The 22811-nt window shown below is 38.9% G+C and overlaps 2 protein-coding genes across 2 annotated transcripts in view; one reads left to right on the forward strand and one right to left on the reverse strand.

The window, feature by feature from the left end:
• The window catches only part of LOC134219303 (uncharacterized), a 621614-nt gene that overhangs the window by 88197 nt on the left and 510606 nt on the right, over positions 1-22811 (reverse strand). The window lies entirely within an intron of this gene.
• On the forward strand, positions 2176-2761 carry LOC134219877 (uncharacterized). Its single transcript, XM_062698769.1, has 2 exons — positions 2176-2292; positions 2362-2761. The coding sequence occupies exons 1-2, from the start codon at positions 2235-2237 to the stop codon at positions 2742-2744; spliced, it is 441 nt and encodes a 146-aa protein (XP_062554753.1). The 5' UTR covers positions 2176-2234; the 3' UTR covers positions 2745-2761.

The following is a 22811-nucleotide window of genomic DNA, read 5'->3' on the forward strand; positions in this document are numbered from 1 at the left end:
AACAAAATTATGTAATTGAATCAACAATTTTATTTTTATTTCAACAATATATATTATTGTTTTGAAATTGCTTGATTTTGGATTAGTGTGTATTTTTTTATGCGTACTGCTATCTGAGTTTTGGCAGTGGAATCTGAAGACAAAAGTGATTTATTATGGTGAAGCCATAAAGTGCAATCGCGATTTATTTCCAAGTAATCAACAGGTAAAATTGACAGCAATTGTTAAGTGTAATATTCACATTTATCCGTTTTATTTCAGAAACTGATTGATGTAAGCATGTTAAATATTGCTCATGTTTTTGAAGGTTACGGTTCCAGAACGACTTTCCATCGTAAACGCATTCCACTCTCCGGACCTACCATTTTCAAAGGATTTGATATGGGTTTGACGCAATTATGATTTTTAAAACGTGTTAAAAGTGTGTAAATATTATCTAATAAATATTAAAAATGAAAATAAACAGGTACATAATAACGCAACGCGATACTTTTTCATTTTCCTCGAAAAATCATTATCACATAATCTGCAAATACATTATTATTATTTCAACAATATTATATTGTTGAATCAATCGACAAAGTAGCATTGAATTGAATATACATAAACAATTGTTTCAACAATAATATTGTAGATTCAACAATAATGTCGATCGAATAATTTTATCGCTTGGATTGTAAAAACAACAATATTCTGGATTGACTCAAACAAAAAATATTATTAGCCCTGAGTTAACAATATTTATTGTTGAATTTGATCCAGATTATTGTTGTTTCTACAATACATTCCTCTGCGTGTAGGGACACGGCAGGTATTTCCGTCCATCGCCGTAGGGGCTGAAACCAACGAAAGCAACGTACATTTGTACTCCACTATAGCAGAACGTTTCTCCTGAGCCTACGATTTGGTACGTATGAGTTTTACAAAAAAGGGTCTCTTTTATTGGTTTTCGAGACTATGACGAACAGACGATAATACCTGCCGTGTCCCTAGTTAATTTTCTTATTACGTATTTCAAAGAATTTTTAATTTAAGATTTGAAAAATTTCGAGTGTAAATTAGGAGCTTCTCTTACAAATTCTAAAGAATTTTCACGGAAAATTCCAAAGAATATCTTGAGGATATTCCTAAGAACCTCTTGAATAGCTTGGTGTCATTCTTGTTATTGATGTTAAAGATGTCATCGATACGCGGTGCAGAGTTGAGCATCTCTTACATGTCAGAGTAGAAAATCAATACTTTTCAATGAGTTATTTTGTAGCATCCTAAAGGATGGAAGTGGAAAGACTGCGTGAATGCTGCCAGCTAGGTTTTCCCTGAAGACTTGAGTGGGATGATTGATGAGGAGAGTGGGCTTGAGGGAAGGAATTTCAATTCCATTGTTAAAGATGTACCTACAATACACGGTTGCAGGTCCTGAAGAATAAATGACTTGATAATATTATCATAATAAAGCACCGTTGGGAGAACTGTTTTCTTGCGTTTGTTCATACTATCGGGTTGAGTGAGGGATGAAAAGGTATCGCGTTGTTACGGTTAGATCAAACCGTTTGAACATAATATCAAATTAAGTTTAAATTACGGTTCAAACTTTGAACTTGAAATAAGACTAAATTTGGCCAACACCCAAACTTCTGATAACTCCATTTGATAGATGCATCAACATTCAAATTCACTCCAAAACTTCTAGCGTCCACAAACTTTGTCATGAGTGGAAGATTCCAATAAACGTGTAGATCCATAACACATTTTTCAATGTCCCAGTTTAATATAATGTGAAAAATAAGGAATTTTTACATTCAGTAGGATATTTGTGTCTTTAATAAATAATATGCCGCTATATCAATGATATTCGCAATTTGCAATCCCATTTGCGAGTCTGCTGAAAAACATCACAAAAACTAAAAATAAAGCAATTGACGCACCAAAATTTTGACTTCACATAGAATTCTTTATTGATCAATTGAGCACAATTTCTAAAAACTAAATCTAACCGTGCAAAACTGATATCGACTATGCACTAAAGTTACTGATAAAGGGGGTTCCTGTAGTGAATTTACAAACCATATCTACTTTGCCCAACCTCGTAAAAGATTGCATTTCAAGAACAATACGCTATCCAACTATATTTCAAGTGGATTGCATCGAATTGCAGTTATGACTTCACTCAAGGAAACTGTTTATAAAATGCCGTTCCCATTGCACTCGAAAATCATTCACTATCATTTACCAGCATGTCGCGTTTCTTACCGCTGAGTGTGTTCCTATTTGGATCAATTCTCTTTAATTCAGGTATCGATTACAAGGCAACCCCTTGCCTTAATTTATTCACCATTAGTTGATTTTTATTCTGATTTTCAGCTACTTCCAATGTCCTTAACTGCACGGAGTGCAGCAGTGTCGTAAGCTGGGCCGACTGCTCGAATGGCGGTCGTGTCACTCAATGTACAACGGAGCTCGTGAATGCGCTCCATAGTCAATTAAGGATTGGCAATCCAAATCTTCCGATCGGAAACTACAGCGAGTTCAAGTGCTTCAAAATTAAAGTCAGTATAAGTAATGCGACTGTTCCAAATGTGGGGACGGAGTACCTCCAGGGGTGTACCTTCCAGTCGGCCAAGTTCTGTAGTGGATGGCGCAATGTTACCGTTTTGGAGTGTTCCGGAGCGGCTGCTCTACGCTTTACTGCGGGGCTGTTTGTGTTGATGGTGGTGGGAATCTTGGTCGTGTATGATTGGAAATAAAATGTTCATTTAAATGATATCGTGGAAGGCTGAAGTGGGTAGCTTATTTGTGAAATCACTTGATCAAAGGAACGAATGAATGATGTGATTTGGTACCTTTATAAAATGCTAGCACAAGTCATATGTTCAGAAGGACATCATGAAGTGTTAAGAAAGCCTTATTTATACCTAGACTGATACAAGTTTGAAGATATTGGAGCTCAAAAAGTTCATAAAGATTCAAGTACCCTTAGTTAAGGTAGCACCAATAGTGGAAGTAGTAGGGTTTAATGAAATTTTTCATTATTATACACTTTACGATGGTTTTAGTTGATGCAAGTTTGATACTGCAACTAACGCTCTAACTCCGTTATTAGTTGAATTCTAATAACGAACCATTAGGCAAAGTTGTAGAAAAACCTTCGCACTAGAAGTCCACCATACAACATGATTTGAAATTCAGCTTCTGGAATGTGTTATTGACAAACTACTAAATGATCGAACGCAAATTACTGAATGATCGTTAACATCGTTGGTGTTAAATAACATCAATCTCATGATCATTGTGATCATTTCAAACGTTGCCTTATTCGAAGCAAACGCCTACGTAAATAAGAGACCACATCCACCATTTCTTTATTCCGAAAGAAAACGCCTACTTTTAGGGAAATAATAACTATTTTTAAAGAAGGGATGGCTTATTGCAGACAAACGCCTATTTCCAAAGAAGTAATCACATCCACCATGGTCTTATTCCCGATAAATGCGTTATTTTTCCAGAAGGAAACACATTTATTATTGCTGCTTATAGGGTGCGTCATGAATCCAAATAAGAGATAACATTTTTTCTACTAATTTTATTTGCTAATTATCTAATACATGCATTCATCTCTTAGACTAGGTGTTCCGTGTTTTCTTAACAATATTATCTTTATTTGCTATGTTACATTTTTAGTTATTATTAGTACATACATTAGTTGAATTGAGCCATGTAGGAATGACAATGTTTTCAACTTAAACTAAACTCAACCTAATTCATACTAAGGGTACAAGGAGTTTATCGTTGCAATAGAAGATTGCAACGATTTTTGTCTAAAATTGGATATTATTTTGTTGTACATTTGTTGCAATGTCTCAACATTAGACATTCTATGAAGTTCATTGGTACTATACCACGGAGGCAACTTCAGAATCATTTTCAAAATTTTATTTTGAATCCTCTGAAGTGCCTTCTTTCTGGTATTGCAGCAACTAGTCCATATTGACACAGCATACTACATGGCTGGTCTAAAAATTTGTTTGTAAATCAAAAATTTGTTCTTCAGACAAAGTTTTGATTGTCTGTTTATAAGTGGATATAGACACTTAATTAGCGCGTGTTGGCTCTTGTTTCGGACAGTAGAACGATCGCGCGATTGGCCGAAATATTGTGTTCTGTATTGCGCAGTCGTCAGTGCCTGTTTTGTCGTGTTTCTGCTCAGTAAGCAGATAGTTCGCGCGGCCGAGTGAGTAAACAATGAATTATTGGCAGTGGCTGATTTTCTACCCGCCGCTTCCACATCCAGGCGCTATCGTATATGCACAAATAGCCAGCATGAGTTAACCGCCAGAAATTTGTATGGCGGAAGACATCTAACGTGGGTTTTCTCAAAATTAGGAACTTTTGATGAAAAACTACTTGGTATCGGTTATGTAGGAAGGTGTCCCCTACGACGCGTACCAAATATTCTTCGATAAAGGAGCTTAATTTTGTGAAATCGAACCTTAGATGCCTTTCGCCATACTGATTTCAGGAAGTTAACTCCTAGTGTGCCGCTGTAAACACGCTTGAAGTAGGCGATTCATTGGTGGGTGATCGGACGTGTTTCAGGTAGGATTTAGAACATTCGTAAAATCCGAGTTTTTGCTTCTGTTTTTAATGTTCGGTGAATAAGTGTGCGGTTGAACGTGTTTTGTATATGATACGAAACATTTGTAAGATCCAGGTTACTTTGTTTTCCTTTGGACGATTCGTAAGTAGGGGAGGGACGTTCAATATGCGCCCCCTAAGCAAATCTTCGAATTTAACGATGATAATGGTCGAAATTATGTACTTCCAATGTGTTAACCACTAATTTAACTTACAATCTATAATACGGAATAAAAATTTGGACAAAAAACCAATTACATTCTAAGAAAACGATTTTATTTTGAAGCGCTGCATTTTCGTGCAAATTCAACCATGCGGGTTGAAACGCGCCACCCCGTAGCTAAAACCAGGGATGCCAGATACAATTTTTATAAGTCTGTATCAATCTCAGCAAAATGTTTGTATTTGTCTGTATGGAGTTTAGAAGGAACAGGATATAGAAAATTATTCAAAAATCATCAACTATGACAACGTAGAATCGAAAGGTTTCAATAATCAAAAAGTCGTTGTCAGACTTAGTCAAGTCAAGTACGAGATACTGAAGATAAGTAAGGTTGAGGTCGAAATATTATCAATTCAGTGCAAAGCCGAGTTATAGCCGCTAACGAAGTTGGACTTTCTCACAATCCATCCGTTAAACCTAACTTCAGAAGTGGTGCGCTGTTTTCATTTGGTGATGTGCTATACAGCGCACCACTTCCGAAATTAGGTTTAACGTATGGATTGTGAGATAAATCCAATTTCGATAGCGGTTATAATTCGGTTTATTACTGAATTTATTATACGCATTTTGGAAGTTACTGTAAAGTTACAATCAAGTGGGGGAATTAAATGGGATAATACTATCTTGTTTCATGACGAGTGAAGATATTCCAATGTATGTTGTTACATTAGCATAAATTGATAATATTAACGCAATTTTTTAACTGAAAGTCCATTGGGAAGTCCAAAAGAGGAGAGGCATAGAAGAAATAAATCCGTTTGGAAACCCAAGGAACAGATCAGACATCTTTTGGGTTTACAAACGGAGAACCTTTGGTCTTTCGAACTTTTTTGGGCTTCCGAGCGGAACTTCTTTTTGCGCTTTTGATTGACCTTTTGGGTTCCAAACGGAAGCTTTTTAGGCTTCGGAATCTCAAAAATATCCTTTGTACAGAAACAAAAAAAAAATAATCCATTCAGAAGCCCAGATGGCTTTCCCATCTTCCTTTCCTTTCGAAAGTCTAAAAGGAATCCGTTTGATAATTTCGTTCAGAAGTCCAACAAGGTTCCGTTCAAAAATCCAAAAGAATTCTGTTTTGGAAGCTCAACATAATTGTGTTCATAGAATTCCTTCCAGAATCCCAAATAATTGCGTTCAGAAACCAAGAGAAAGGCCTTGTTTTGGGTTTACGAACCGAGATTTCTTGGTTTTTTAAACGGAGCTCTTTTTTACTTTCAGAAGGAACTCTTCTGGTTTTTTTTAATCGTTTCCTTTTGCGCTTCCTAACAAAATCCTTTTAGAGCTTCGGTAGGAAATCCCATAAGTATTTTAAAAGGAATCTCTTGTCCAGAAGCAGACAAAGATTCCGTTCAGAAGCCCAGAACACTCAAATTGAAAGTCCATAAGTAGTTCTTACGAAAGCCTAAAAAGATTCCGTTCGGAAGACCAAAAGTATTCCGATGAATTTGTTCAGAATTCCTTTTGGAAATCCAAAAGGGTTTCCTTGAAAAGCCCAGAGTGATTCCTTTCCATTCGCAATTATAAAAGGATTCTGTTTGTAACTCAAAAGTAATCCGGTACTAAAAGACTCCACTCGGAATTCTAATATAACAACAATTGAAATCCTCATAGAATTCTGTACAAAAAGCCCATAACGATTTTGTTTGAAACCCTAAAATGGTTTAATTGGAAAGTCCAACAGGATTCTGATTGGCAGCATAAAGTTTTTAAAAACTGAATGTCTGTAAAAGTCTGTAACATCAATCAAAAGTCTGTATAATGTCTGTAATCTGCATGATGTCTGTATGCAAGACCAGAAGTTTGTATAAATACAGACATGTCTGTATATCTGGCATCCCTGGCTAAAACGCGCCAGCCTAAAAATGTAAACAAACAGCAGTGAACTGACAGAAGAATCAAGTATCAATTTATGAAAAGTCCTATTCTTGTTTCCACTGCAATGAAAGTTTATGAAACGTTAATTAATTTTTGTGTGCTAAATTTACGTGTAACTAGTTGATGTGTGAATACAAGATATGTTTATTCTTTAACTTATTTGGTGGGCGCATGTAACCTTGTGCATTACGGAGCCAAATCACGATTTTCTGTTCATGTATCACGCTTCCAAGAAATTCCTTGAGTGAGATCTTAACCCAAGCAACACCTCTTGTTTCTCAGTGAGTAACAACAACTGTGGTGTGACTTACTAAAGGTCTGACTTATGCACAACGCGTCGTATTTTGAACTCCTTTGTGACACAAAAAGCGCAAGAGGTGGAGCCTATTTGCAACATCTTGCGGCTACAATGAAAATAAATACACAAAAACCAACCGGGAATCGAACCATGGACCTTGAGATTTGCAACCTTCTTCTGGTAATACACCAACAATTCTATTTGGAGATTCTGCTACAAGTGCCCTACTAAACAACAATAATACAACAATAATAAACAACAAAGTCATTTGTAACTTCATTATACCTTATACGGAACATGCAGGGGACTGTCAAAAATAAAATACTGCTCAGCTGAGCTCAAAGTGTTTTGCAATATATCAGAAACACTGTCGTAACAGCAATGAACCGAAGTGTTATTAATTCTGAAACTTATCTGTTTTGTTGCTGATATGAAACACATCGAATTTTAAACCACCCAAGAAGTCAGATGGGTAGAATATTGTATCTAGCATAGGTTCTAGGTCGTCCAAGAAATTCATGGAATAGGCCTTTGGGTCTACACGCGGAACCAAAGATTTCTTAGATTGTTTCAAATGTGGGACTTGCTCTTTGTGATGCACAGAATATAATGTGATCACAGTATGAGTTCTTGGCCATCCAAGAAATCCCTGAAATAGGCCTTTAGGTCTACATGCGGAACCAAAGATTACTTTGTGATGCATAGAATAGAATGTTTTCATATAATATGTTCTAGGCTATCCAAGAAATCCCTGAAATAAGGCCTTTAGATCTATATGCGTAACCATAGAACAATTGTATTGTTTCAAATATGGTACATGCCCTTTGTGATGCATAGAATAGAACGCGTTCCAAGCATAGGTTCTTGGTCGTCCAAGAAATTCTTGGAATAAGCCCTTAGGTCTATATGCGTTACCAAAGGTTACTTGATTTGTTTCGAATAATGCACCTGCCCTTTGTGATGCATAGAATATAATGTGCTCACAGTATGGGTTCTTGGCCATCCAAGAAATTCCTGGAATCAGGCCTTTCGATCTACATGTGTAACCATAGATCAATTGGATTGATTCAAACATGCTACATGCCCTTTGTGATGCATAGAATACACCGCGTTCCAAGCATAAGTTCTTGGTCGTCCAAGAAATTCCTGGAATTACCTGGATCGCTTCAAATATGGAGCATACCCTTTGTGATGCATAGAATAGAATGTGTCCAAAGTATGAATTATTGGTTGTCCAAAAAATCCTTGGAATAAGGCGTTTAGATCTACATAAATAACCGTAGACCAATTGGATTATTTTAAATATGAGACATGCCCTGTGCCTATGCACTACAAAGGGCAATTCTCTTTTGTTTTGTAGTAGATCTTAAGGCCTTGCTCTAGGTATGTCTTGGATAACCGACAATCTATGCCGTAGATACATCATATTTTTTAATTTAAAATGGGCATATACCACATTTAAAATCGATTGATTTACTTTCGGTTACTCGTGCAGACCTGTGTGCCAATCTCATGGGATTTCTTGGATGATCAAGAACCTCTGCCGCTAACTTATTCTATTCTACACATCCAAAAGAACATCCCGAGTAGCACACTTGTCATTGAAGGCTTTTTGCGACTTACATGCGACCATATAGAGCCACACAAAAGTAGCTGCAACCATATCTACCAGAACTGTGCTGCTAGGGATGTATCATATTTAAAACAATCCGATTGATCTTTAGTTACCCGTGTAGATCTGAGGACCTAACTCCAGGGATTTCTTGGATGACCGAAAACCTCTGCCGTTGACTTATTCTTTTCTACACATCCAAAACAGTCAAACAAAATATTTAAAACAGTCCGATACATCTTTAGTGTCGGGTGTAGATCTTAAGGCCTAGCTCCAGGAATTTCTTGAATGACCCAGAATCTCTTACGATGGCTCATTCTATTCTACACATCCAAAAGGACATGTGCCATAACTAAAACAGTTCGATTGATCTTTGATTACGCGTGCAGATCTGAGGACCCAACTCCAGGGATTTCTTGGATGACCGAGAATCTCTCTCGCTGACTTATTTTATTCTACACATCCAAAAGGGCATGAACCACATTTAAAACAGTCCGATACATCTTTAGTAACGAGTGTAGATCTTAAGGCCCAACTCCAGGGATTTCTTGAATGACCCAGAATCTCTTACGTTGGCTCATTCTGTTCTACACATCAAGAAGGACATGTGCCATAATTAAAACAGTCCGATTGATCTTCAGCTATGCTTGTAGATCTTTAGCCCTTACTCCAGGGATTTCTTGGATGCCCAAAAATCTATGCTGAAAAAAACTCTATCCTGAGTAGTCTCCATACTATTTACTACTCTCCCTTCGTCTCTCTTCTCGCTTTTTTCTCTATTCTACAATTTCACTCCTTGTACCTTGCACCTCTCACGTCTCCTTTCTCACTACTCACATCTCATTTATCAATTGTCATATTCCTCTACATGCTTTTTTACTGCTCATTTCTCACACAAAGTATCTCGCTTATTACTTCTCACCTCACTACTTGCTTCTCGCTTTTCACTGATAACATCTTATTTCGCACTTCTTATTGCTTGCCTATCGCTTCTCACTTCTCAATACTCATTCTTTTTTCTCGCTTCTCCCATCTCACTCCTCAGTTCTCATATCCCAAATCTCAGCTTACAATTCACGATTGATTATATTATAAAACTGTTGAGGGCTTTTTAGTGGAATTCTCAATTCCTACTTCTCACTTGTTGTTTCTCACTTCTCACTTTTCATCACTCATAACTTCTCACTCATAACTTTTCACTTTTATGTTCTCACTTTTCAATTCTTACTTTTTTACTTTTTAATTGATAATTATTTAAACATAAATTATTATTGGCACACGCCCTTCTCAAACTATGACATCCATAGTCAAGCACATCAGATGGGCGCGTTTTATCCTGCATGCAGAGGTTTTATTAAAATGTGTGTTTTTCTATGAAAAATGTAGTAAAGTTAACTTTTTAGTAACTTGCCACAATCTTTACTAATTTGTTTTTCCAGACATGGGCAAAGATTATTGAAAAAATGTTTTTATCTAGTGGGAAATCCTTAAGGGAACGGAAGCTTAAATTTTATCAAAAAGCGGAAAACACAAATTTATTTTTAATGTCTTGACTATTATTTTTAATTAGTTGATCTAAAACATGTTTAGGCGTCAGCTGCCATCGGTTTTGTAACTTAATTTAGCCTATTAACCCAGAAAATGCAATGGCTCGTATTAGCTGACTGGCGCATTTTAAACCTAGTTCCACTAAATTGATGAATATATTTTAATAATTTTTCAGCATATACTGTTGTTGCGATCGTGGAAGGTGCCGATGAACCCCGATAGACCCAACGAAGGGTCTAAAACATTCCCTTGATTGAGAATGTCTTCGAAGCTCCGTGTAACCTGATCCTCAGTTGGACTAGTCAGACCTAAACTAAAATTATGGGCACTCTCGAACTGCTGAGCAAGTTTTTAAGCCTTTTCGCCATTTGTTAATAGAATTTTATTTCCCACTTTAAGCGCTGGAATTGGCTTTTGAGGTTTTTAAGAATTTTCGTTAATTTCCAAAATGGTTTCGAACTGGGATCCAACATCGAGACATTATTCTCAAAGTTGGTATTTCTCAGAATAGCGAAACGTTTTATAATTTCAATTTGCAAATCTCGCCAAATAACTTTCAACGCAGGATCGCAAGTTCTTTGGTATTGTTGTGGAGTTGAATTTAATTTCACATTTAAATGCCTCTGGCTTCGACAATTAAATTTGTCAAAGATACGAGAGCATTATCAATATCACTTTTGGTATCGAGAGGAATATCAACGTCAACATTCGTATCGATATAAGTTTTATATAAATCCCAATCAGTTCTATGATAATTAAAAGTAGAGCTGATTGGATTGTTAATGGCTTCTTGTGAGGTTTCAAACGTCACAGGAAGGTGATCAGAGTCAAAGTCTGCATCGTGGTGGCAGCCATTATCAAGTATTCCAGGTTTTAACATTATAATACAAAAATATTTCAGAATTTAAAAATTAAAATGGTTTCAAAGGTTATGATTTAACAGAAAAGTGCTTTAGCTCAGTAAATTTTCATATTTTAAGGTTAAAGCACACACGCGCTATTCTGGAAAAGGTCAACATGAGAACCACACAGCACCGTTCTTTTCCGATCGTATTACGTGCGGTGCGGGCTCTTTCCTTCGACCATTCACCGTATCCCTTCAGGGCTATTGTTTCTGATAGGTGCAATTTTCCCGTTTCCGCCATCCATTTTCACTTCTGCACGTACGTAAGGCAGATATCGGTACGCATCGAATACACACGTACAAAAGCACTTGCCATTTACGGAAGATGGGCACACCGACTGAATAATGAACAAGTGTGTGAATGGGATCGGGGACCGAGCGCCCCGTCGCCGCCGCAGTGGTCCTCCTCGTAAAATACAAAAAACAACAGCACCAGCAGCCCAGTGACCATAAAAAGCACACCGGGGACCCCTCCCGATCCCGTTCCGCTCCGCAACCAGAATTGAGCAACGTCAGAGATACCGAAAAGATAATCATAATGATATTATAAACGTTCGGGGCATCGCACAAACACAGACCTGGGAACAAAAACACCAGCATTCGGATAACTTTATTTTCCATCCATTAGCCCACCAGACAGCATTCTCGGTTCCAGGGATTGCCATTTCGGGAGTGGAGTTAAATGGTGCAACGCAATGTGGAACAAAAAGCGACTACAGGAATGCAGTTTGTAAATTTCCCACGAGGGTTAACGAGAGTTTCATATCCCACTTCGCGGTCCAGGGGAGAATGAGTGTGCACAAAAGTTCTGCTCTGTGCTTTTTCAGGTGTTTTAGCACATTTTGCGCTGACTGGGTTTTCGGGCGGGGTCTGGGGACCTGGCAGTGAGCAGTAAGGCGATAAGGCGAAGAAAAATCAAAAACAGGTTCGGGTTTGTGTTGAAGCAATTATCTACGGTTTAACGATTGTGGCTCGCCCTTCTTTGGTGTTGTAATAAAGATATCGACAGAAGTGAACGAGTCTTGAAACAATATGGTCACATCAAATATTCTAGCTGAAGGTATCTTTACTGTCCCGGACTCGAAAACCAACGACACAGATATGGTTTTTCTAGAATTTAGGGCCTTGTTGATTTTGACCTTAAAATTTTAAACGGCTATTATTCTCTATTTCATGAGTTTCATGCAAATGATGATAAAAGAATTCATTTTTTCGGTTAGTGCCATAAATTGTCTTATATCAAATTAGTTGTTAAATATTTCCAAAATCAAGTTCGAAATCAAATGCTCGCGTTTAAAAAAAAATGTGTTCGAAAACATAGCAGTTAAAACAGTAGAGTGAAGAAACGCAACGGAGAAAGTCGAAGCTCTCTGACTGTGGTTACAGACTGCAAATTAGGATAGTCGACGGGATCATTTGGGGGGATGGGCTGCGAAATGGTGAGTTGACATCCGGGAAGGGGCGCCTAACATAGCTCTGGTCCTCACAAGTTCCAATACTCACGATGACTCAATACTTCCGATGACAATTGACCGCCAGCTAAGGGTTGCGTACTTAGCTGGTAGTGCAGCCTGGGCACTGTTGTCCTTCTGACATCAGCTAGAGTGAGAGGGTGCGTCCCGGGGGGGTCTGCCTAGGATGTGGTGGGGTTCGACAGTGGGCTCTGATGAACTTCTATAAAAAGCTGCATGTATCCCCAACCTATCAAAGCGACCGTGTGCCGCTCAAAGCGCACTAGCCTAGTCCTGGTGTTGGGTGGGACTTTAAACAAATTTGACCCGACTGATCGAGCATCTGTCCACCAAGGAGGTGCGGCTCCAACAGCGTCTGTTCTGGCATCCAGCGGCTGAGTATGAAATGCTATTCCCCGGAAGCTATACCTAAGATGGCAGCCCCATCCCGGTGGATAGGGAACCTTGGGCCAACAACCTACTGTTCCCGAAACATCAATTTGTTCGAGAATCCGATAATGAAAGAATACGGACTGATTTTACGGCGACGACGCTTAGCGCGAAACAACGGACACGAATAGGAACATGGAACGTTTTAACCCTAGCCCAGCAGGGTAAATTGGCACAACTTGCCAATGAGGCACGTCGCATGAAGCTTGAGATCCTAGGTCCGTTGGCCAAACTTTGGAGAACACAGAACGCTGTCGGGACAAATTCTGCTATACTCTAGTTTACGAGGTGAACACGCCCCCCGGCATCGCGGAGTTGGCTTCCTACTAAGCGCTCAGGCACACTCTGCGCTTATGAAGTGGGAACCTATAAGTGAAAGGATAATCGTTGCCAGATTTAGAACACGGGTCCGAAACCTTACTATAATCCAATGTTATGTGCCAACCGATGCTGCCGATCTGCAAGACAAAGAGAACTTTTACAGTCAACTCAATGCCGTCGTAGATAGAATTCCGAAGGGTGATATCAAGATCTGTTTGGGCGACTTCAATGCGAAGATCGGATCCGACAACTCGAACCATGAGCACATTGTGGGACGCCATGGTCTCGGAGAAATGAGCGAAAACGGAGAGCTGTTCGCAGAATTTTGTGGTAATAACGACATGGTGATCGGGGGATCGCTCTTCCCTCATCGACCGGTTCACAAGGTCACGTGGGTCCCTCGTGACGGCTTTACAGAGAATCAAATCGACCACATATGCATCAGCCGAAAATGGAAACGGAGCCTTCTTGATGTACGGAATAAACGTAGTGCCGATATCGCGTCTGATCATCACCTCCTCATCGGCGAAATACGCCTGCGCATTGCGCGGATTCGTCGGCAGGAGGAAAGAGTTGGACTACGATTCAACACACGCCGACTGGAAGATGCCACGGTGAAACGGTCCTTCGTTGAAGAACTGGAGACGCGTGCTGCAGATATTCCGGAAGGTGGCAGCGTGGAAGACCAATGGACCGCCATCAAGAATTCCTTCATCGTTATCAGCGAGAACAATCTGGGCGAACTGCGAACCCAGAGAAAACAATGGATCACCGATGAGACCTGGAGGAAGATAGAGGAGCGAAGAGAAGCCAAAGCCGCGATAGAGCGATCGAAAGCCAGAGGAGCAAAAGTCTTAGCCCGTCAACGATACGCGGCTCTTGAGAAGGAAGTAAAACGCTCATGTCGACGGGACAAGCGAGCGTGGGCAGACTCTCTGGCCGACGAAGGAGAGAAAGCCGCCGCAACCGGGGACATTCGCCTCCTCTACGATATCTCACGACGCTTAAGCGGGGCGAAGATGAATGCAACGAGGCCTGTGAAAGACGTGAATGATCAGTTATTGCCCGACGCAACTGACCAGCTGCAACGCTGGTTCGAGCACTTTGAACAACTTTTCCAAGTGCCAGCCAGGCCACCACCACCTCGGCATGATCTGCCTATGATCCGACGTATAACACGCGTCAATACCGAAGCTCTATCACTGCTAGAGATTCAAACAGCCATCCAAAGCATGAAATCGAATACATCCCCTGGGGTCGATCGCATATCGTTTATCGATATGTTTATTTCGTAATATCAGGGACACCGCATCTTTCCTGGTCGACTGGATGCAAGGTATATTAGTGAAGGTGCCCAAAATGGGTGACCTGACTGTATGCGATAACTGGCGAGGCATTATGTTGCTGTGTACCGTTCTCAAGTTCTATGCAAAGTTATCCTAGCGCGGATTCAGGAGAAGATCGATCCAGAAGACCCTCCAGCGGCAGCAGGCCGGATACCGTGCCGGAAGATCCTGTGTGGACCATATTGTCACGCTCCGTATTATTCAGGAGCAGGTCAACGAGTTCCAAGAGTCCCTTCATCTGGTATTCATTGACTACGAAAAAGCTTTCGACCGTCTCAATCACGAGAATATGTGGGGCGCCCTGAGACGCAAGGTGGTTCCTAAGAAAATCATTGGCATCATCGAGGCACAGTACGAGGCCTTCTCGTGTGAGTGCTGCACAATAGGGTCTTGTCCGATACTATCCGGGTCGTAGCTGGTGTGAGGCATGGGTGTAATCTATCACCGTTACTGTTCATTATCGTAATCGACGAGATTCTGGTAGGTACGAATGAACCGTGAACCAAACCGTGGGCTGCTGTGGCAGCCTATAACCATGAAGCACCTAAACGACTTGGGGCCCTCCTTAGCCGTGCGGTAAGACGCGCGGCTACAAAGCAAGACCATGCTGAGGGTGGCTGAGTTCGATTCCCGGTGCCGGTCTAAGCAAATTTTCGGGTTAGAAATTGTCTCGTCTTCCCTGGGCACAAAAGTATCATCGTGTTAGCCTCGTGATATACGAATGCAAAAATGGTAGCTTGGCTTAGAAACCTCGCAGTTAATAACTGTAGAAGTGCCTAATGAACACTAAGCTGCGAGGCTGCTCTGTCCCAGTGTGGGGATGTAATGCCAATAAGAAGAAGAACCTTAACGACTTCGAGTTGGCTGATGACGTTGCACTCCTTGCTCAACGGCGCTCTGATATGCAGAGTAAGCTTAACGACCTTGCCGAGCGCTCCTCTTCGGCAGGTTTAGTCATCAACGTCAACCAAACCAAATCGTTGGATGTAAACACGGTGACCCCTTCTAGTTTCACAGTAGCCGGGCAACTAGTGGAGAATATTGAAAGCTTTCAATATCTTGGTAGCAAAATGGCGTCAGATGGCGTTATCAAGATCGACATAGGCACACGGATCAAGATTTTCGGGCGCACTCTAAGTAGGGGTGGAAACGAAATCTGTAAACAGGCGTTAGACTGGAGCCCAGCGGGACATCACAGCAGAGGCAGACCCAGAGGCTCATGGCGGTTAAGCCTCAATAAAGAAATAAAAGAAGTCGACCGAAATATAACCTGGCAACATACTGAGACTGCCTTGTTGTTTTTTAGTCAGTTGCTCTGACGAGGTCGTCCCCAGTACAGCCAAAGTAATTTGGTACAAAATCTTCCAAATATCATGTATCAAAACTTGATGTTTTTCTTTCCGTTCCACCCATTATTTATGTAAGAGAAGCGAAAGACCAACAGAGAGAAGATTTCGCTAATGAAGATATGATTTTGAGATCGAAAATGACAGAAATGAGAATGATAATGCTTAAAATCAACAGTTTTAAACCTTTACAACGCTTGAAAATAATTTATATGGCGTTTGCAACTCAATATAAACTTATTTTTACCAAAAAACTGGAACTCAAACATTTACGTAATTTGCTTAACATCAGCTTGCTTAATATCAAACCTGCAGCACGGCCAAACTAACAACATGCTGCCCTACGAAAAACGCGCCTCCACCAATCGAAGTAACCGATTGTCATTTTCAACCAATCAGCATCCGGTACAATTGTGACAGAAAAACGGTACGATTTTTACTGAGTAAGGGCCGATTTCTTCACCTCCGCTTAGGCCTTAAACCAGGTTCAAACGTATGGGTAAGCACCGCTTAAGAGTTAAGCGAAGGTGAAGAAATTGGCCCTTAGTCAGTAAAAGTAGTACTTGGCACATCCTATCCTAGGGCAACAGGTTAAAGCGCCAGCTGGAGATCGCTCAGGATGGAGATCTTTCAAGTCGGCCCTTTGCACTGCCGGAGGTGTACAGGACCCATAAGTAAGTAAGTAAACTTCGAAAAAAAAAAAAATTCGGCAGTGCAGATGCGCTTCATATTTTTCCAAATCACAATCCATTTTCCAGGCGCGTTTTGTTATTTTCCAAACCACAACCAATTTTCCAACGATGGCCCAGACGCGCTTTGTGATTTTCTAAACCACAACCAATTTTCCAGCGGTCTTCCAGAAGCCTTAACCACTTGAACTCAATTCACTTTTTGAAATCAGGGTAAGGACCAAAGTGACCGGAGCAAAATGCGATGACAGCAGCCCTCCTTGGATGTGTGTGCACGCCACGGAGATCTGACAAGAAGATGGTGAGTCATGGCTTGCTGCTAACCGATTGACACGCTGATGGTAACTTACTCAAACCCCACAGGAAAGACAAGCTCAATAGATGAATTTTTTAAAGTTTTTGGACACATTGGCCAGGTCCGGAAGTGTTCCCGGGAACCAGGTTCTCTCAGGGAAGTGTACAGATTTCGAATAGCTCCGAAATCTATCCTGCGACATATCAATCATCATGATTTTGAAAAACAACCGCAACAGATGAATTATTATGAGTTTTGTACACATTGGTTAAGTTCGGAGCTTAATTAGTTACTATTCAAATTTCAGAATATCTGGAGGAATTTTCCATCAAATTCCTGGAAGAATATCCTTTGGAATTGTAGTTCAAATGGATGTTTTGATTCTCCGTCAAACAACAGTTTTAACTACTGACGCCAAAATATCAATGTATCGATTTCGCCAATATGATTGATGCCCAACTATTTTGTACCAAAACTCTTGCGCCAAAACTCCACTTGGACCAGACCAGATTCGAACCAGTGACGTCGTGCGTGAGGGGCTCCATCAAGATCTCGGATCTACGAGCGCTTCCTCATGCGTTGTGCTAAATGTGCGCGTAACATATTACTATTTTGACGTAGGACTACGTCTGTCTTTTCTATATTGGGGTACACTTTACGATTGCGAAAATCGGGGACCGTCACGAAAATATGATAGACTTTAAACTTTAATATCTCAGCCGTTTCTCGATGGATTTTCATTTTTTTTTAACCATTCGATCAAGGATGAGTCAACGCTTCTTTGTATTTATTTGAAAATACTGATTTTTAACTATTTATTATCGATAATTGATAAAAAGTTTAGAAATAGGTAAACCAACCAATCACGTACATGCATCACTAGCACAGACATCAAAAATCAATCACTTGCGAGTTTGGATCTAATCCTCAGTTTGAACAAGATTTCACGCAGAGCAGACGCATCAAAGCGATCGCAGCAGAGTGGACACAGCATCACGGAGGCGCTGGTAACATTTTCAACGGAAATCCATCGCATTGGTGGAGGTCCTCGGTGTGTTGCTGCAGATCATTCAACCTCAACGAACCAGCATTTAATATGAAGAAAGGGTTGACTACAAAAATAGCACTGTTGCGATCCCGTGCCGATCGCAAATATATTGCCACCAACTAATTATATGTTTTCTGTTCATTATCAAGAGCTCTACTTATTATTTCCCATGTAGTGACTTACTACCTAGTAATCCCTCAGATAAATTTGAGCCATAAAAATTGAAATGTTAATTTAAGAACGATTTTTTACGTACAGATCGTAAGTTTCAGTTATAATTCGTTGAAAAATGACGACAAAGATATACTTTTTCCCATTGGTAATAATAATTTTGATTCTCATGTGTTAGATTATACCGTGATTAGCGTGAAAAATACTTTGCCTTTCTGGTATATTTGGATTTTGGATTTTTGACAAAATTGCTTGGGAAAAAAGTGCAAAACATTTTTTTTTCACTTATGATGCGTTTTCCAACTAGGACTCTTCGCTGAAAAATGTAACGTGCCTTATTTTGATTTGTTTTAAGCTTAAAACCTATTTTTTTAAAATCTTTCATTTATTTTTGTTGCATTTTTTCTCGCTTGCAAGGCAGTGGCAAATAACATTCTGCGACATTGTCTGCGGAATCCCGATCAAAATGGTTCGCGCGCGTCGAAAAACAGCTTTATTATACAGCGATTCCACGGGAAAAGAATAGAGTTGAAAAAAAAAGTTGTCCAATTTTGCTCAAAATCGCTTGGTATGTTCTTCATCGAAAATAATTAGACCCGTATTTTTTATTTTTTATTAGGGTGACCATGTTCGATATAGGGTTACCAGAAAAATCGCTATTTTTCGAAATTTTTATTTTAAAAATCATAACTTTTGAACCACTGGATCGATTTGCAATATTTTTTATGGATAGAAAGCTTATTACTTCTAGTTCTTACTTAAAATTTTGGTTTGGTGTATTGGTGTACTCAAATTTGCTAAAATGGTCAAAACATTCGTTTTTTAAGATTTTTTAAATGTTGGACCACAACGACTATATATTTTTATATTTTTTATGAAAATTCAAATATTTTTACATAACATATCAAATTTAGAAAAATTAGAAATGTTCATCGAGCCGTTTTTGAGTTACATTTTTTTGAAAATTTCAAGTTTTCTGCCCATACACACATGGAATGAACGTTATTCTCCACTATTTCAAATAGCTCAAATTAAATCAAAAGTATAAAAATGTTATTCAAGAGTGTTTGTTTGGTCTCGTTTATTAGAAGAATTTACGAATCGCAATAGTTGAAAATAATTCAATCGGAATAGTCTGGTGTTGTTATTGATGACTTCATTCTCCAAAATCGGCAAAGCAATATGTCGTTTTTCAAAAAGGTTGGTTTTCAGCAATCCATTCTTCAACAAATGAAGGAAAAATTTGATGAAATATCTGACAGAAACGATCGATATAGGATTCTAACTTCCCTTCCCAAATCCTGGACTGCATACAAAATGATGCAAGAATTCGGTGTTTCGCAACGAACTGCTCAACGTGCAAAGAAATTACAGATTGAAAAAGGTTTTATGAGCACACCGGAGACCAGAGTAAATATGTTGTCTTTGAGCGATGATACTCTAACTGTAGTTAGGGACTTTTATAATAGCGACGAGATAAGCAGAGCATGTCCTGGGAAAAGGGATTTCGTTATTGAAAATATGGCAGGAGAAAAAGTGCATGTACAGCTCAGGTTACTTTTATGTAACCTTCGTGAAATTTATTCAATTTTCAAAGAGCAATATTTTACTTTCAAAATTGGATTTTCAATGTTTTCCAGCAGCCTCCCAAAAAATTGTATTCTAGCTGGTTCAAGTGGAACGCATACTGTCTGCGTATGCATTTATCATCAGAATGTTAAATTAATGTTTAAAACCCTTAAGGACAAGAAACTTATTCATAACCATTTAAAAACGTATCATGACTTGTTTTTTAAAATACTTTGTGAAAATCCTACAGAGAAATGTTGGTTGAAAACCTGTGATCATTGCCCGGGTACGCAGACACTGGAGAATGACCTGATGAATTCTCTTGAAAATGTCGATTCCTTAGAATTTAAACAATGGAGGCAAACAGATCGTTGTCATTTAAATTCAATGCGAATGGATGCAGAAGAGTATGTGGAAACATTTTTAGAAAAATTAAGCGAATTATCTCCGCATAATTTTATTGCAGAGCAACAAGGAAACTACTTAAAACAACTTAAAATTAATTTGGAAGCAACTGATTGCATTATAATTGCTGACTTCTCTGAAAATTACTCTTTTGTTATTCAGGACGCTATACAAGGTTTTCATTGGGCAAACGCTCAATGCACAATCCATCCTTTTGCCATATATTATAAAGATGAAGCACAAAATTTAAAGTTTACAAGCTTCATAGCAATCGCAGAATTTACTAAACATAACCATGTTGCCGTTCGGCTGTTTATAACAAATTGTGTGAATTTCATTAAAAAAAAGCTACCTTACCTGAAAAATATTCATTTTTTTCTGATGGATCAGGCAGTCAATAAAAAATAAGATGACTGCTTTCAATTTGTGCCACATGTACAAAGACTTCGGTCTTAAAGCAGAGTGGAACTTTTTTGCCACTTGCCATGGAAAAGGGCCTTGTGACGCTTTAGGAGGTGTTCTAAAGCGAAACGCTTCAAAAGCAAGTTTACAAGGCCATCATATTACAACTGCGTACGAACTTTACTCTTGGGCTGTTTCTAAAGTAGATTCCAAAATGTATTACGAGTTTTTCTCCAAAAAAGATTACAATGCAATGGAAAAGAAAATAAAGAACCGTTATACTCATGTAAAACAAATCTCTGGGACACAATCGTTTCATTACTTTAAGCCACAAAATGAAAATTACATTATCGTGAAACGGTTTTCGTTTTCAGATGAAGAAAAGTGTTTTAAATTGTAAGAATTTTGCTATGTAATATTTTTTTGATGAATTATGAAAAATAAAAATAATCAAATTGAATGCTGAGTTTTAATTGAAGGTAATCAGAGAAAACCATTGCTTGTAGTCTAAAGCTTTGAGATTTGAGCTACCATTCCTAAATATAGCAGAACCAAGATTCTCTCAGTCAGCGCTGGTTGCCAAATTTTTTTGGTTATTTTGAAGTGATGGAAAATTATGCTCATTCCATGTGTGTATGTTCAGAAAACTTGAAATTTTCAAAAAAAATGTTACACAAAAACGGCTCGATGAACATTTCTAATTTTTTGATATGTTATGTAAAAATATTTGAATTTTCATAAAAAAATATAAAAATATATAGTCGTTGTGGTCCAACATTTAAAAAATCTTAAAAAACGAATATTTTGACCATTTTAGCAAATTTGAGTACGCCAATACACCAAACCAAAAATTTTAGTAAGAACTAGAAGTAATAAGCTTTCTATCCATAAAAAATATTGCAAATCGATCCAGTGGTTCAAAAGTTATGATTTTTTAAAAATAAAAAATTTCGAAAAATAGCGATTTTTCTGGTAACCCTATATCGAACATGGTCACCCTAATAAAAAAAATAAAAAAATACGGGTCTAATTATTTTCGATGAAGAACATACCAAGCGATTTTGAGCAAAATTGGACAACTTTTTTTTTCAATTCTATTCTTTTCCCGTGGAATCGCTGATCTAATTAAGTAATTCCATTAGCCCCGCCCCTTCATTAATCGTTATGAGTGCACATTATATTTACACCCATATCAGATCACAAAGGGGCGGAGCTAACGGGCTTAATTTATTGAATACAAGAAAGCTGCTTTCCAGCGCGCGCGAGCCATTTTGATCGGGATTTCGCAGAGAGCGGTTGAACAAGATTTTACGCAGAGCGGACGCAGCGAAGCTAACACAGCAGCACGAAGGCGCTCTGGTAGCATTTTCAAAGGAAAATCATCGAATTGGTAGTGGAAGTCTGCGTTGGTGGTCGTCATTCAACCTCAACAAACCAAAATTTTATGTGAAGAAAGGGTGGATTACAAAAGTGACGTTTGTTGCGATCCCGTGCGATGCAGTGGCGATGCCAAAAATGCATTCCAAATGGTGGCGTCTAAGCGATAACTCATCGAGGAGTCGTCGAACAATAACAGCACGAAGTGGAATTCTAACGCTAACGTTTCGACAAGCATAAGGCTTGCTGACGTTAATCATCTTTCTCTTGCACGTGCACGGAGGGGATAGGATTTGTTTTCATTGGGAAACGCTTCGGAAGCGTTTCCCGATGAAAACAAATCCTATTTTTTCTTTGCGCGTGCCAGCATCTTCTGATCAGAAAGAGTTGATTGCAAAAATGGACTGTTTCGGTGGAATCGGCGTTTGGCGTGATAGTTTGGTTGCTATGAGCGATTCCATTCACTCGAACAATTTTATTGTGTCGTCACTCACCGACGCGCTTATGTTTCTGCTATCGAAGGGTAACATTCTGTCAACGCCAAACTATTAATTTTGGACTTAGATGAACATTCTTGCAGCCCCGATCAATCTACTCTTGTGTAAAATAATAGTACTGTAAAGAACCGATATTTTTCCAATAATGGAGCTTTTCAATCATCAACTACAACAAAACATAATCAAAATCTTGTGAGGAAATTCCATTTGACTGCTACTGACGCCATTCATTCGAACAAACTCATTGCATCATCTCCCTTCGACGCGCGCTTGTGGTTGAGCTACTAAAGGGCAACTTTCGGTCGTCACCAAACGATGGTAACCCAAAAAAAAAAATCGATATCATTTCTAA

Source organism: Armigeres subalbatus, chromosome 3, assembly GCF_024139115.2.
Source record: "Armigeres subalbatus isolate Guangzhou_Male chromosome 3, GZ_Asu_2, whole genome shotgun sequence".
NCBI lineage: Eukaryota > Metazoa > Arthropoda > Insecta > Diptera > Culicidae > Armigeres > Armigeres subalbatus.

Coding starts and splice junctions, on each gene's coding strand:
- LOC134219877 (XM_062698769.1), top strand. CDS start 2,235: ATGTCGCGTTTCTTACCGCTGAGTGTGTTCCTATTTGGATCAATTCTC. Junction 2,293..2,361: donor ATCAATTCTCTTTAATTCAG/GTATCGATTACA, acceptor TCTGATTTTCAG/CTACTTCCAATGTCCTTAAC.